The sequence below is a fragment of the Enhydra lutris genome, unplaced genomic scaffold (assembly GCF_002288905.1).
Source record: "Enhydra lutris kenyoni isolate GAN:26980312 unplaced genomic scaffold, ASM228890v2 scaffoldscaffold45, whole genome shotgun sequence".
NCBI lineage: Eukaryota > Metazoa > Chordata > Mammalia > Carnivora > Mustelidae > Enhydra > Enhydra lutris.
The window spans coordinates 13435875-13447563 of record NW_019154129.1 but is presented as its reverse complement, the minus strand read 5'-3'; the positions used below and the strand labels follow the sequence as shown (position 1 = coordinate 13447563).

General features: G+C 57.8%; 2 protein-coding genes across 2 annotated transcripts in view; both read left to right on the top strand.

Moving 5' to 3' along the window:
- Positions 1 to 5251, top strand: part of LOC111156052 (matrix metallopeptidase 25) — a 10684-nt gene extending 5433 nt beyond the window's left edge. Inside the window, 7 exon segments of the mRNA XM_022516631.1 lie at positions 2265 to 2441; positions 2529 to 2613; positions 2781 to 2863; positions 3036 to 3188; positions 3283 to 3540; positions 3689 to 3828; positions 3830 to 5251. Of these exon segments, the coding sequence (XP_022372339.1) occupies positions 2265 to 2441; positions 2529 to 2613; positions 2781 to 2863; positions 3036 to 3188; positions 3283 to 3540; positions 3689 to 3828; positions 3830 to 3961 (1028 nt within the window). The 3' untranslated portion in view covers positions 3962 to 5251.
- Positions 5252 to 8059: 2808 nt separating this feature from the next.
- Positions 8060 to 10870, top strand: LOC111156123 (interleukin 32). The gene is made up of 7 exons (XM_022516762.1): positions 8060 to 8101; positions 8216 to 8258; positions 9316 to 9354; positions 9516 to 9575; positions 9983 to 10009; positions 10192 to 10251; positions 10473 to 10870. Exons 2-7 carry the CDS (start codon positions 8244 to 8246, stop codon positions 10785 to 10787), a joined length of 516 nt encoding a protein of 171 aa, XP_022372470.1. The 5' UTR covers positions 8060 to 8101; positions 8216 to 8243; the 3' UTR covers positions 10788 to 10870.
- The last annotated feature ends 819 nt before the right edge of the window (positions 10871 to 11689 follow it).

Genomic DNA, 11689 nt, shown 5'->3' with positions numbered 1-11689 from the left:
GGATGGATGGACAAGTGGATGGGTGGATGGATAGATTGATGGATGGATGGACAGTGGATGGATGGATGGATGGATGATGGATGGACAGGTGGATGGATGAATGCATGCATGCATGAATGGAAGGAAGGATGGATGGACAAGTGGATGGGTGGATGGATAGATTGATGGATGGATGGACAGTGGATGGATGGATGGATGGATGATGGATGGACAGGTGGATGGATGAATGCATGCATGCATGAATGGAAGGAAGGATGGATGGACAAGTGGATGGATGGATGGATAGATTGATGGATGGATGGACAAATGGATGGGTGGATGGATGTATGGACGGATGGATGGATGCATGCATGAATGGAAGGATGGATAGACATAGACATCCTTAGACACATGGATGCAGGGATGGATGGAGGGATGGGTGGGGCATTGTCCTTAACCTTTTGGAGGTAAGTGAACCGAGGTCCTTGCACAGGACAGGGCAGGGCAGGAGGTGAGTGTGGGGGAGGTGGAGCTGTCTGCCCAGACACACAGGAAGTTACAGATTACATCGGATGGCCTGTCTTGATGAAATAGGAAACACACTTGTCAGCATTTGTCACCTAAGAGTTGGGGACCAGAGCTAGGGTGCAGCCTGAGGGGCCGTGTGCCTGGCATTCAGACTAGTGGAGAGCAAAGAGGAGCTGTCCATTGAGGTCTAGAGGAGAGCTGAGCGGAGATGTCGAGGACCCCGAAGAAAGGCCACCCGGGATCTCATGGCTGGGGCTGCAGTGGTGTGTCTTCCCCCAGCTGCAAAGCTGGGGAAGGTGCAAGGAAGGGTGTGGCCAAAGGAGAAGCAAAGCAGGGATAGGAGGGGTGAGGTGAGGGAAGAAGGACATCTACTTGATGTGGACATCAAACTTCCTCCCGTTTCTCAGAAAAAGGCTCCAGGGCAATAAGAAAACCCACAGCCAACAAAATCCTTCAGTACCTGTGCAGTTTGACCCAGACCATCTGAAGTCACTGCTGAAAGGCAGCATGATGTAGGCAGAGGACTTGGCTATACCGTCATTGGACTTGACCTCCCTGTGCCTCAGTTTCCCACCGATCAAATGAGGACAGGAAGAAGAGGTTTTATGAGAGGATAATGTAGGGAAGTACTCACTGCTCTTCTTAAGACCTGCTCACCCATTTCTTTCTTATACTCTCATCCAGAAGCCCTTAGGGGTTGAGAGAAATTTGCTTTTCGGATCACCAGGTCCCTTCCAATAAACCCACTTTCAGCAGCACGGGCCCGAGTTAGAGATTTGCATGCAGTAGATCAGCATCTGTGGACATTGTGCCTCCTTGGGTGGCTGCTCGCCTCTCTTGCCATCTTGCTGTCGTGGTCTCTTGGCCTCTCAGCAGTGGGAGCAGGAGCTGGCCCGTGGATCGATGAGGAGCTGGGATTTGGCCAGCAACTGGGAGTGTGAAGAGGCTTATCCTGGCGCCCAGGCTGGTCCCCAAGGAAGAGGCTGTGGTCAGAGAGGCTGGGTACGAGGCTGGCTGCCAGGGCCAGCAGGCTGTAGTCTGAGAGTGCCTGCCCGAGGAGGTGGATGGACTGTAGAGGCAGGAAGACAGCTGGGACCCTGGGGAGGCAGGGGAAGGGTGGAGGCTGTGGGAAGGGGGAGATGGGGGAGGGTGACAGAGGACTGAGGGGGTGGGGGCGCTGGAGGGGTGCGCATGGGAAGAGGGGGAGTGCCATGGGGGTGGGAGCGGGGTGAAGGTCTTGGGGACAGAGGCTGAGGAGACCATGGGAGGGGAGTTCTGACCACAGACAAGCCGAGAGGAGGGAAACTCCAGGGACTGGGGCTTCTGAGAGAGAGAGAGAGAGAAAGAGAGAGAGAAATGCATCCCTATGTTCCTGTTTCCCCCAGAGTGTTCCTTATGGACAGGCTTCCCTGCCTGGGGGCCGGCTTCCTCTGTCTAGACTGTCTCCTCCTGCCCCTTCCCTAACCTCTTCTGTGGGTCTCTTCAGCCCGGTACCCAAGTTTCCAGAACTGCCAAATAAGGCTACTAAAAAAAAAAATCTGCCAAATAAGGCTACTAAAAAAAAAATCTACCAAATAAGTGAACGCACACAAGAAGGAAAAAATGGCTCGCGGAAGGGTCTGGGGACAGCCATCTCTGGAGGGTCTCCCGGTTGCTCCCCTCTGCCAGGCAGGCCCCACTCCAGGGGCTTCCAGGCTGCCTCCCTTCCTGGTGTGGGGGAGGAGCACAGGTCTAGTCCAAGTTCCCTCCTTCCCCAGATGGCGAGGGGACTGACCTGTTCGCTGTGGCTGTCCATGAGTTTGGCCACGCCCTGGGCCTGGGCCACTCCTCAGCACCCAACTCGATTATGAGGCCCTTCTACCAGGGCCCGGTTGGCGAACCCCACAAGTACCGCCTGTCCCAGGACGACCGCGAAGGCCTGCAGCAGCTCTACGGTATGGGGGCGGGAAAGGGGTGCTCTGCCCACGGCCTCCGCTGCAGCAGGGCAGGAAACTCAGGCCTTGCTGACTTTCTTTCCACAGGGAAGGTGCCCGAAACCCCCTACGATAAGCCCACAAGGAAACCCCTGGCCCCTGCTCCCCCGCCCCCTGCCCTGCCCCCGGACAGGTGAGTCCCCTCCAGCTGCACCACCCTGGATGAAGTCCCTAACCTCAGGGTGGTCCTTGGTGAGATGGGCGTAGTGAGCGTCCCTAACCCATAGGACTGTCCTAACAGTTAAGCCAACAGACCAGGAGCCCCGAACCCTCTCTGTTCACCTCTCCTTTCCTCCCTAGCCCCTCTCTTCCCGTCCCCGACCGATGTGACGGCAATTTTGACGCCATTGCTAACATCCGTGGTGAGATATTCTTCTTCAAAGGTGAGTCAGTCACTCCGGATCTCCCGACCCCACAGAGTTGGGTTTTTTCCCCTCAGGATGCAGCACTTTAAAGGCTAAAACCACAAAGCAAGGCCACTGTACCCGAGCCACGCGCCGGGAGGGAGATCTGTTGCCCTCTCATGCCCCCACGCCCGCCCCTTTCCCACCACAGGCCCCTGGTTCTGGCGCCTGCAGCCCTCGGGCCAGCTGGTGTCCCCCCGGCCCGCGCGGCTCCACCGCTTCTGGGAGGGGCTGCCCGCGGAGGTGAAGGTCATCCAGGCCGCCTACGCCCGGCATCCCGACGGCCGCATCCTGCTGTTCAGCGGTGAGTGGGGGCCGGGACAGCGCTGGGGCCCGCGCGGGATGGGGGCGGGGCGCACCTGCTCACCTGCTCGGCCCTCCCCGCCCCCGCCCCGCAGGCCCCCAGTTCTGGGTGTTCCAGGACCGGCAGCTGGAGGGCGCCCCGCGGCCGCTCACCGAGCTGGGGCTGCCGGCGGGAGAGGAGGTGGACGCCGTGTTCTCGTGGCCGCTGAACGGGAAGACCTACCTGATCCGGGGCGGGCGCTACTGGCGCTACGACGAGGCGGCGGCGCGCCCAGACCCCGGCTACCCCCGCGACCTGAGTCTTTGGGAAGGGGCGCCTCACGCCCCGGACGATGTCAGCGTCAGCAACGCAGGTGGGAGAGGGTGCTGGGAGGGGCTGGAGGCCCTGGGCGCGCGGAGAGGGGTCATCCTGGGGTTTTCGGGGAGCTCTCGGGAGAGACGCGGCGCCGTGGGAGAAGCAGCCTGGACCGGCCCCCGAAGTGTCTCCTCTCTCCCGTGCAGGTGACACCTACTTCTTCAAGGGCGCCCACTACTGGCGCTTTCCCAAGGGCAGCGTCAAGGCCGAGCCTGACTCCCCCCAGCCCATGGGCCCCAAGTGGCTGGACTGCCCGGCCCCCAGCGCCGGTCCACATGCCCCCAGGCCCCCCCAAAGCGACCCTGGAACCCGGGACCTGCGATTGCTCTTGCGAAATCAATGAGGCCTCAGGGAGGCCGTCGCTGTCCTTCCTGCTGTCCCTTCTGGCCCTGCTGGTGGGCGGTGTCGCCTCCCCTTAAGGGGGACGGGTCTCCCACTGCGGGTCTGTGTGTGTGTTTGGGGGGTGGTCCTGAGTCCCTGCGGAGGTGCATCCTCTCTTCCCAGGTGCGGGACTCTGCGGGAGGCAGCTGGGAGCATGTGGTTGGAGCTAAACCTTGGAGACGGGGGAGAAAGAGCTGGCGCTTAGACTGGGCAGGTCAGGTGTACCGCGTCGCCTCCCCTGCCCCACCCGCGTGGTTGCAGGGGTACCAGTGCGCTCTCCTCCCAAGGGACGCTCCTTTTCCAGAATAGCTGGTGTTTCTTAGAGCACAGCTGCCGCGGAGGGATGCCTTAACCACCCCCTCCAGGGCGACAGCGGCTCTCAGGAGCAGCTCTGGGCTGTACGGGCTTTGGAGGAACTGCCTGACTGGGAAACTGAACCCCTGCCGCTGTCTCCACCCGCTCTGTCCCGCTTCCAAGACACTGGTCAATGCCACAGGGTTGGAGACCCCAGACCCAGCCCTGAAACTACCCCTGAGCACACGTGGGTGTATCTTGGGTGACATCAGTGGCCACCCAGGCGACCCTCCACAACCTAAGCCCCATGCACCTGCTTTCTGGTCACCACTCTGTACCCAGTACTGTCCCCGCTCAACAGAACACCCTCCTAGCCCTACAAATCCCCTCCGTGCCTCCACACCGGAGTGTCTGCTGCTTCCCTCAAGGAGAACTCTGGGATTCTCCTCAGCTCTGTGCGGTGTGGGCTTAGCTCCCCTCAGTCCAGGGCACTGCTTCCTCAGCACCTCTGGGTGATAAGTGGGTGGGCCACCTCACTCACCCCCGCCACAACTCCCCGCAGAATTCAGGATCTAAATCAGTGCCTCTGGAGCTATACTTCTGGAATATTCTACATCCGAATCACCTAGGGAACTTAAAAACGCAGACTCAAAAAAAAACCCCAACAACCGAAAAACGCAGACCTCAAAAAACATGAATGAAACAGACGAACAAAAACAAACTTGCAGACCTCACACCCTCACCTTGAATGGGGTGGGGGCAAAAGTCTGCATTTGAGTAAGCTTGGGGGTGGGCAAGGGAGCTGGGACAGCAGCTGGGAACCCTGTCCTGTGGTTTTCCTGTGTCTCTGCCATGTTCTCCCTCCTAGGGGCCAAGCTCTTGACATTCCCAGTAGAGTCAGATTGATGGCCCTAGTCTATGGGTGGGGGCACTTAGGCACCATTTCTTGGGTTGCCCTCCAGCCCGCAGGGCTGCCTGGGGTGGGGGCTGAGGGTGGAAGTCCCGGAATGCAGGGAGGTTGCCTGCCTGTCAGTCGGGGGGGGCGTGGGGGGGGCTACAACAAGGTGACCAGTAGGAGGGCAACAACCAGAGGCCTTCAACCAGTCCATGACCTGGATCCTAAGCTGCCGGAAATGCAGAAGTCCGGGCCCCTGACAGGATCCTTTCAAAATAGGTGGAGGAGGAAACTTGTATTTTAAAATCTTACGAGCCCCTGTACAGGAGGACAAAGAAAATGAAAGCCCTTCATTGCTTCTGAGCACAGATGGACCTGGCATGAGTCTGGCCACAAGAGCTTGATAGACCTGAATCTCACTCTGTTTTGTAGACGAAGGTGGGGTTCAGAGTTGATGGGCAGTGGGGCAGCAGATGGAGAGAGAATGAGTGGGAGAAGAAAGCAGAGAGGGGAACCCAAAAGTCGGCCAGGGGAGCTCAGAGGACCAGTGTCCAAGGTGAAATCTGTGCTATCATTGCTCCGTGGAAACTTCTCTAGCTTTTAAAAATATATTAAGTATACTTCAGGAAAATGCCACATCAAATTATTAGGTTTTTTTTAAGATTTTATTTATTTGACAGAAATCACAAGTAGGCAGAGAAGCAGGCAGAGAGAGAAGAGGACGCAGACTCCCTGCTGAGCAGAGAGCCCGATGCGGGGCTCGATCCCAGGACCCTGAGATCATGACCTGAGCTGAAGGCAGAGGCTTTAACCCACTGAGCCACCCAGATGCCCCAAAATTATTAGTTTTATTTATTTTTTAATGGCATGGTCCCATCTGTGCTTCAAAGGACATCATAAGGAATGAAAAGACCACCCACAAAATGGGCGACCACATTTGCAAAGGACATATGTGAAAAGAGACTTGTATCCGGAATATATAACATACTCTTAATTACAATGTCATTGCAAGAAGGGTAATAACCCCGTTTAAAAAGGGGCAGAGAATCAGAATAGACACTCCTCCAAGGAAGATGCCCCAGTGGTCAGCAAGCACCTGAGAGCTGCTCCAGGTCACTCGTCCTAAGGGGAAAGCAACTGCAGGCCACACGGCGGGGGGGCTATTTCACACCCGCTTTGGTGGCTGAACTCAAAACAACATCATCGTAAGTGCTGGAGGGACTGGAACCCTCTCCTGCTGCTGCTGGGGTATAAAACGGTGCAGTAACTTTGAAACAGTTACCATGAGTCAGACATTCCTCTCCTAGGTGTCTACCCAAGAGAAGGAAAAAACCTGTCTACAGAAACCTGCACACATGTGCTCACGAAAGACAGAATTCATAATGGCCAAAAGGTAGAAACAACCCGAATGTCCCATCCGCAGGGGAACGGCTACATAAGGTGGCAGACTCCTGCGACAGAATATTATTCAGCTGTAAAAAAGGAGTGAAGTTCTTTTCTTTTTTGGTAAGATTTTATTTGTTTGTTTGAGAGAGAGAGCGCGCGAGTGCAGCTGAGGGAGAGGGAGAAGCAGGCTTCCCGCTAATCAGGGAGCCCGATGCGGGACTCGATCCCACGACCCCAGGATCATGACCCGAGCAGAAGGCAGAGGCTTAACTGACTGAGCCCCCCAAGCGTCCCAGGAATGAAGTTCTCATACATGTCGCCACCAACATGGATTGAAAACACTGCGCTGCGTGCAGGGAGCCGGACACAAAGGTCACGTAGTGTGACCATTTCCGTGTGACTCCATTTATATGAAATGTCCAGAATGGGGACAATCTGGAGACAGATAGTAGATGAGGGGTTGCCTGGGACTGGTGGGGGTGGGGTTTTGGGATCTGGGGGTTCTGGCTAAGGGGTATGGGATTTCTCCTTGAGGTGATGAAAATCATACATATGGATGGGTGAATTGTATGTGAATTCTTTCTCACTAAAACCATAAAGAAAATGGCACAGTCCGCAACGAAACACAAAATGGCTGCAGACGGTGGTTTTTGTGATCCAGTCCTGGCGGGGCCTGCAGAAGTGGGAGATGATACATTTCTGCAGTTTAAGCACCCCTGGCTTGAGTACTTTTTTGTGTGAGCCCTGGGCGCCCATACAGGGGAAAGACAGAGGCTGTGCTGAACTGGGAGGGGCTTTGGCGCCAGAGCGGTGTTGCAGCGGGAGCTGGGGGTGAGCCGTGCTTGCGAGGACTGCCTGGCGCCTGGGAGGTCCCCCCTCTGCCCCGCCACACTCAGGTGCCTGAGGGCAGCAGGACCATGACATCCCTCGGCCCCAGGAGAGCTCAGGATCGCCTGGTCATCTGGGCCTAGGCCGACAGCAAGCCACGCTCAGCCTCTCCTGAGGGCTTCACCCTGCCCCCTGGCAGCTGGGCATCAGTTCCAGCCATCCCTGCAGGGCACCCCATGGGTGCCCTGCCTGGTGGGCCCACCCCAGGGGTCCAGCAGGTTACCCCTGGGCCGGGAGGTTCTTGGAACCTTCTCTGGGCTTTGGTGCTGGGATCCACTCCACTCCATGTGACCTGGCCAGCATTCCTCAGGACCTTGACCTCCCAACTGGATGACTTCATTTTCCAGAGCTCAGAGAACATCTCTGTGTGCTTTCCCAAGTCTGGACTTCCCACGGCTCCTCCCTCATCCCAGGCTGATGAGATTGGGGAAGGGGCCTGTTTCCAGGCTCTGAGATTCCTGCCCTAGCTCGGGGTGTGGAGGGGCTTAGGCTAGAGCTATGCCCACCCACCCCCTTTCAGGCCCTTGGGTCTCCCTGCCCGTCATTTGCTTCTGTCTCTGTGTCAAACACACACACAGCCCCACATCCTGCCTTTAGGGCAGGCTCCAACTTCCTCCCTCCTCCCTCCTCCCTCCTCCCTCCTTCTTCTTAAAAGAGTGGCTCTTTCTCAGAAGCAGATACCTCGGAAACCTCAGCTGGGAGAATCTGTGAGAAGGTGATGGCTCGGTGGAGGCCTGGGGAGGGATCTGCAGCCAGAGAGACTTTCCACGGGTGGTGGGGAGGCCGCTTCTCTGAAGACTCCTGCATACACTTGTTCCTCTCTCACCAGGTCACAGCCCCTGGAGACCTGAATAGCCATGGGCTTCTCCAAGGTGAGTGAGAATGAGTTGAGGGGGGGGAGGCCTGGATACCATATCCATGCCGCAGGTCCCCCTTCTCCCACCTGTACCGGCCCCCGGACCTCCGGATCCCTCCACATGCACCTGTCTCTGTCCCATTCTCCTGGGCCAATGGGGGAGCCCCCTGGCGAAGCAGGGGGTCTGAGCCATTCAACAGGGCCCCAGTCTCATAATGACCCTTAGCTTGCTGGGTCAAGTGCTCTGCCATCACTTTCCTGAAATTCTGAATAATTTGTTGACAAATGGCCTCACAGTCTCCTTTTGCTCTGAGTCATTCACTGTATTAATTTTTTTTTTTAGATTTTATTTATTTGTCAGAGAGAGAGAGAGAGAGAAAGAGCATACAAGCAGGGGAAGTGGCAGGCAGAGGCAGAGAGAGAAGCAGGCTCCCTGCTGATCCCAGGATCCCGGGATCAGGACCTGGGCTGAAGGCAGGTGCTTAACCCACTGAGCCACCCAGACATCCCTGAGTTACTCACTTTACAGAGCAGGTACTGGTTATGTGGCCAGATTTCCTGTCTGGGGATAAATTACGGGGGGGCAGTTCTGTGTCTGTGTCTTTGTGTGTGTCAGGGGTCCTGAGGAACAGTGTGTGTTGTGGACAAAGGGGTTACTCTAGGAGGTAGACCCCACATGTGTGTGCGGCAGCTGGAGAGGGCCAGAGGAAGCACCAATCCTGGTAGACCCTGTATGCCCTGGAAACCAGATCTGGCCCTAAGGTAGACTCTGAGGGAGACTCTGGGGTGCATCACACTTCTGTGGGTCAAGCCAAGAGTCTGGGCAGGGGAGATGGGTCTGCAGGTGCCCCTGCCTTTCTGTCACCACCTCGGAGAGGACCGGCTGCTGCCAGTCCCTCCCTTGGCCAACTGTCAGCTGGGACGGAGAGCTCAGGGCTTCAGTAACACAGTCGACCCCGCACCCTGCGGAGCAATGTTCCTACGTGTGCACACGTGTGCGGGCGTGCACATGTGTGCATGTGAGGGGGGGTGGCAAGGTCATATGAGCCTGAATATCACTGTTATCTCCACAGTCAGACAAAGACCCGAATGAGGGATTACGACTTGAGCTGGTAAGAACCCTGCTTCTCCATGCATGGTTGGGGGAGTGGGGAGTGGGGAGTGGGGGGTATCTGGGTTCTGCTGCGTGGAACTAGGAATGTCCCGACCCCGGGGGCGGCAGGGGGTAGGATCAGGCATGTCTTTCCCACCTCTGCCTCTCCTCTGCTCACAGCACCGGTTGGTGGATGTTTACTGTGATCATCATCAGAATGAACCAGAAGGAAAGGACCAGGTGGGTCACTGTGTCCCCCACTCCCCTGCTCTCTGCAGTCTGGCTCGGGTGGGTGATTTCACGATGATGGTGGCGAGGAGGAAGAGGAAGGTGCTACCACAGGTTTGCTCATTCCCTCCACTGGACAGACCCCTGCAATACACTCATCTCTCGGTTCACACCTGTGTGGCCGGTGTGTACACAGGTGAGGAATGCGGAGGCCCCCCGGAGGCTTAGGAAGGCGTCCAAGTCATTGGGCGTATGCATGACAGCGCAGGGGGACCAGACAGCTGGTCCCCAGGGCCCTGGGCAGGACCCAGCTATGGGAGCCTTGGCGAGCCTGGCGAGCTAACAGCCGGGGGCTTGGGGATAAGACTGAGCGAGGGAGGGGCTGGGAGGATTTTGAACATGTGATTTTTCCCCACCAGGAGTGGTTAGCGCTGTGGGAGCTGGAGGTGAGTCCGGGCACCGGCCCTCCCCGAAGCTGGTTCCCCAGGGCGGGGCGATCCACTGTCGCGTTAGGGGGTCTGGGCCCTGGGTCTGGGCTCCCGGCTCCTGGAGCCAGGGAGGCGGCGGGGGACTGCAGACAGCAGCCAGCAGGAGCAGGTCCGTAGCCTCCACACCCCGGTCTCCGCAGGACGGTGTCAACGAGGCCTTGCTCAACACCGTGGACCTGAACTACCAGAACGACAGTCAGGTGCGTGAGGCGCCCATCGCGGCCTCCTTGCTTCCCTTCCCCACAGGTTCTGTCTGTCTGAATCTTGGTGCAGCCAGGTAAGGACACAGCCCCGCTGAGCGGATGCGGAGGGGGGGGGCTGTTGGCAGGAAGTGGGCAGCTTCCGTCCGCGGCCTTCGTAAAGTTGGGGAGGCCTCAGTGCAGGCCAGGACCTGAAGGGCCCCCCAACCCCGTCCCGGCAGGACTCCTCTCCGTTACTTCCCGAGGTGCGGCAGGAATTGCGGTCCAGGCTCGGGAGGTCGCCTGTCATTTTCCTTGAAGACCAGGACTTCGAGAGCCGGGATCCCAGGGAGTCCTTCTCTGACAGGGTCCTGAGGTGTTTTCAGAGGCTGCTGGGCTACCTGCTGCAGAAGTGGCGAGCCCTGCTGGCTTGGTTACGGCGCGCCGTGGCTGCTGGCGTGCGGGCCCTCTGCGGCGCAGTGGAGGCCGTCTGGAGCGTGTTTCAGGATTTCTGTTCCTTCACGGCGTGGGCCCTGCGATTTACCATCCAGGCCTAGCCAGAGCCCCTGACCAATTTTGGTCTCCGGGTCTGACCCTTGCTCTGGCTCTCGTGTTTTAATAAAAGTTCGTGGAACCCAGAGCGCCTGTGACATTGGGAGCAGGGGGCCCCAGGGGTGGGGGCAGGGCACGTGTCACATGGACCTGGGCTGGGGTCCACCTGACCATTCTCTAATCTGTACATGGGACGCGGGGGTCACAACATGGGACACGGGGGTCACAACTGGGCACGGACTTGCTGTGAGGACTGGAAAGTGGATGCGTTGCTTGATGTATGGTGGGGACTGAAGAAATCATGCTTGCAGCCCTCGTTCCTTCTCCTGACCCTGGTCTTCATCCTTGCGCGGGGCCACAGAAGCTCCTCTGTCTTCCTTCCAAGATCAGAAGCCTTGGGGTTGGGGCACAGGGTGGGAGGGAAGGGGAGGGAGGGTGTACCCCTGCCTGGGCCAGGCTGAGAAGTGGCTTAGGGTGGGGCAGGAGTCCCATCTCAGACCTGCGGCTGCTGGGGCCTGCGAATGCAGGAACTGCGGGGAGAGAAGGCCTGGGGGGAGGAGAAGACCTGGGCTGGAAGGGCTCAGCTCAGCTCGTCATTTCTTTCTTTTTTATTTTTTTAAGATTTATTTATTGATTTGAGAGAGAGAAGGTATGGGGGGAGGCTGATTGTCACGCAGACTCCGGCTGAGCTGAGCTTGGAACCCAAGGCAATGCGGGGGCTCCTGAGCTGATCTGAAAGTGAGACTCAACTGACAAAGCCACCCAGGCACCCCTCTTCCCTTCCCCCACGCTCCCGTTTCCCCCCACCCCCACGGACTTCCTGCCTGTGGCAGCAGCACACAGATTTTGCACTGGGAGTGTCTGGCTGCAAACACTCCAGCACCCTCCCCACACTCCACACCCCCCA

Bases quoted from the DNA above. Each gene is read 5' to 3' on its own strand.
- LOC111156123 (XM_022516762.1), top strand. The intron at 9,355-9,515 runs GTAAGAACCCTG...CTCTGCTCACAG, and splicing joins AGGGATTACGACTTGAGCTG to CACCGGTTGGTGGATGTTTA. The intron at 10,252-10,472 runs GTGCGTGAGGCG...CCGTCCCGGCAG, and splicing joins ACTACCAGAACGACAGTCAG to GACTCCTCTCCGTTACTTCC.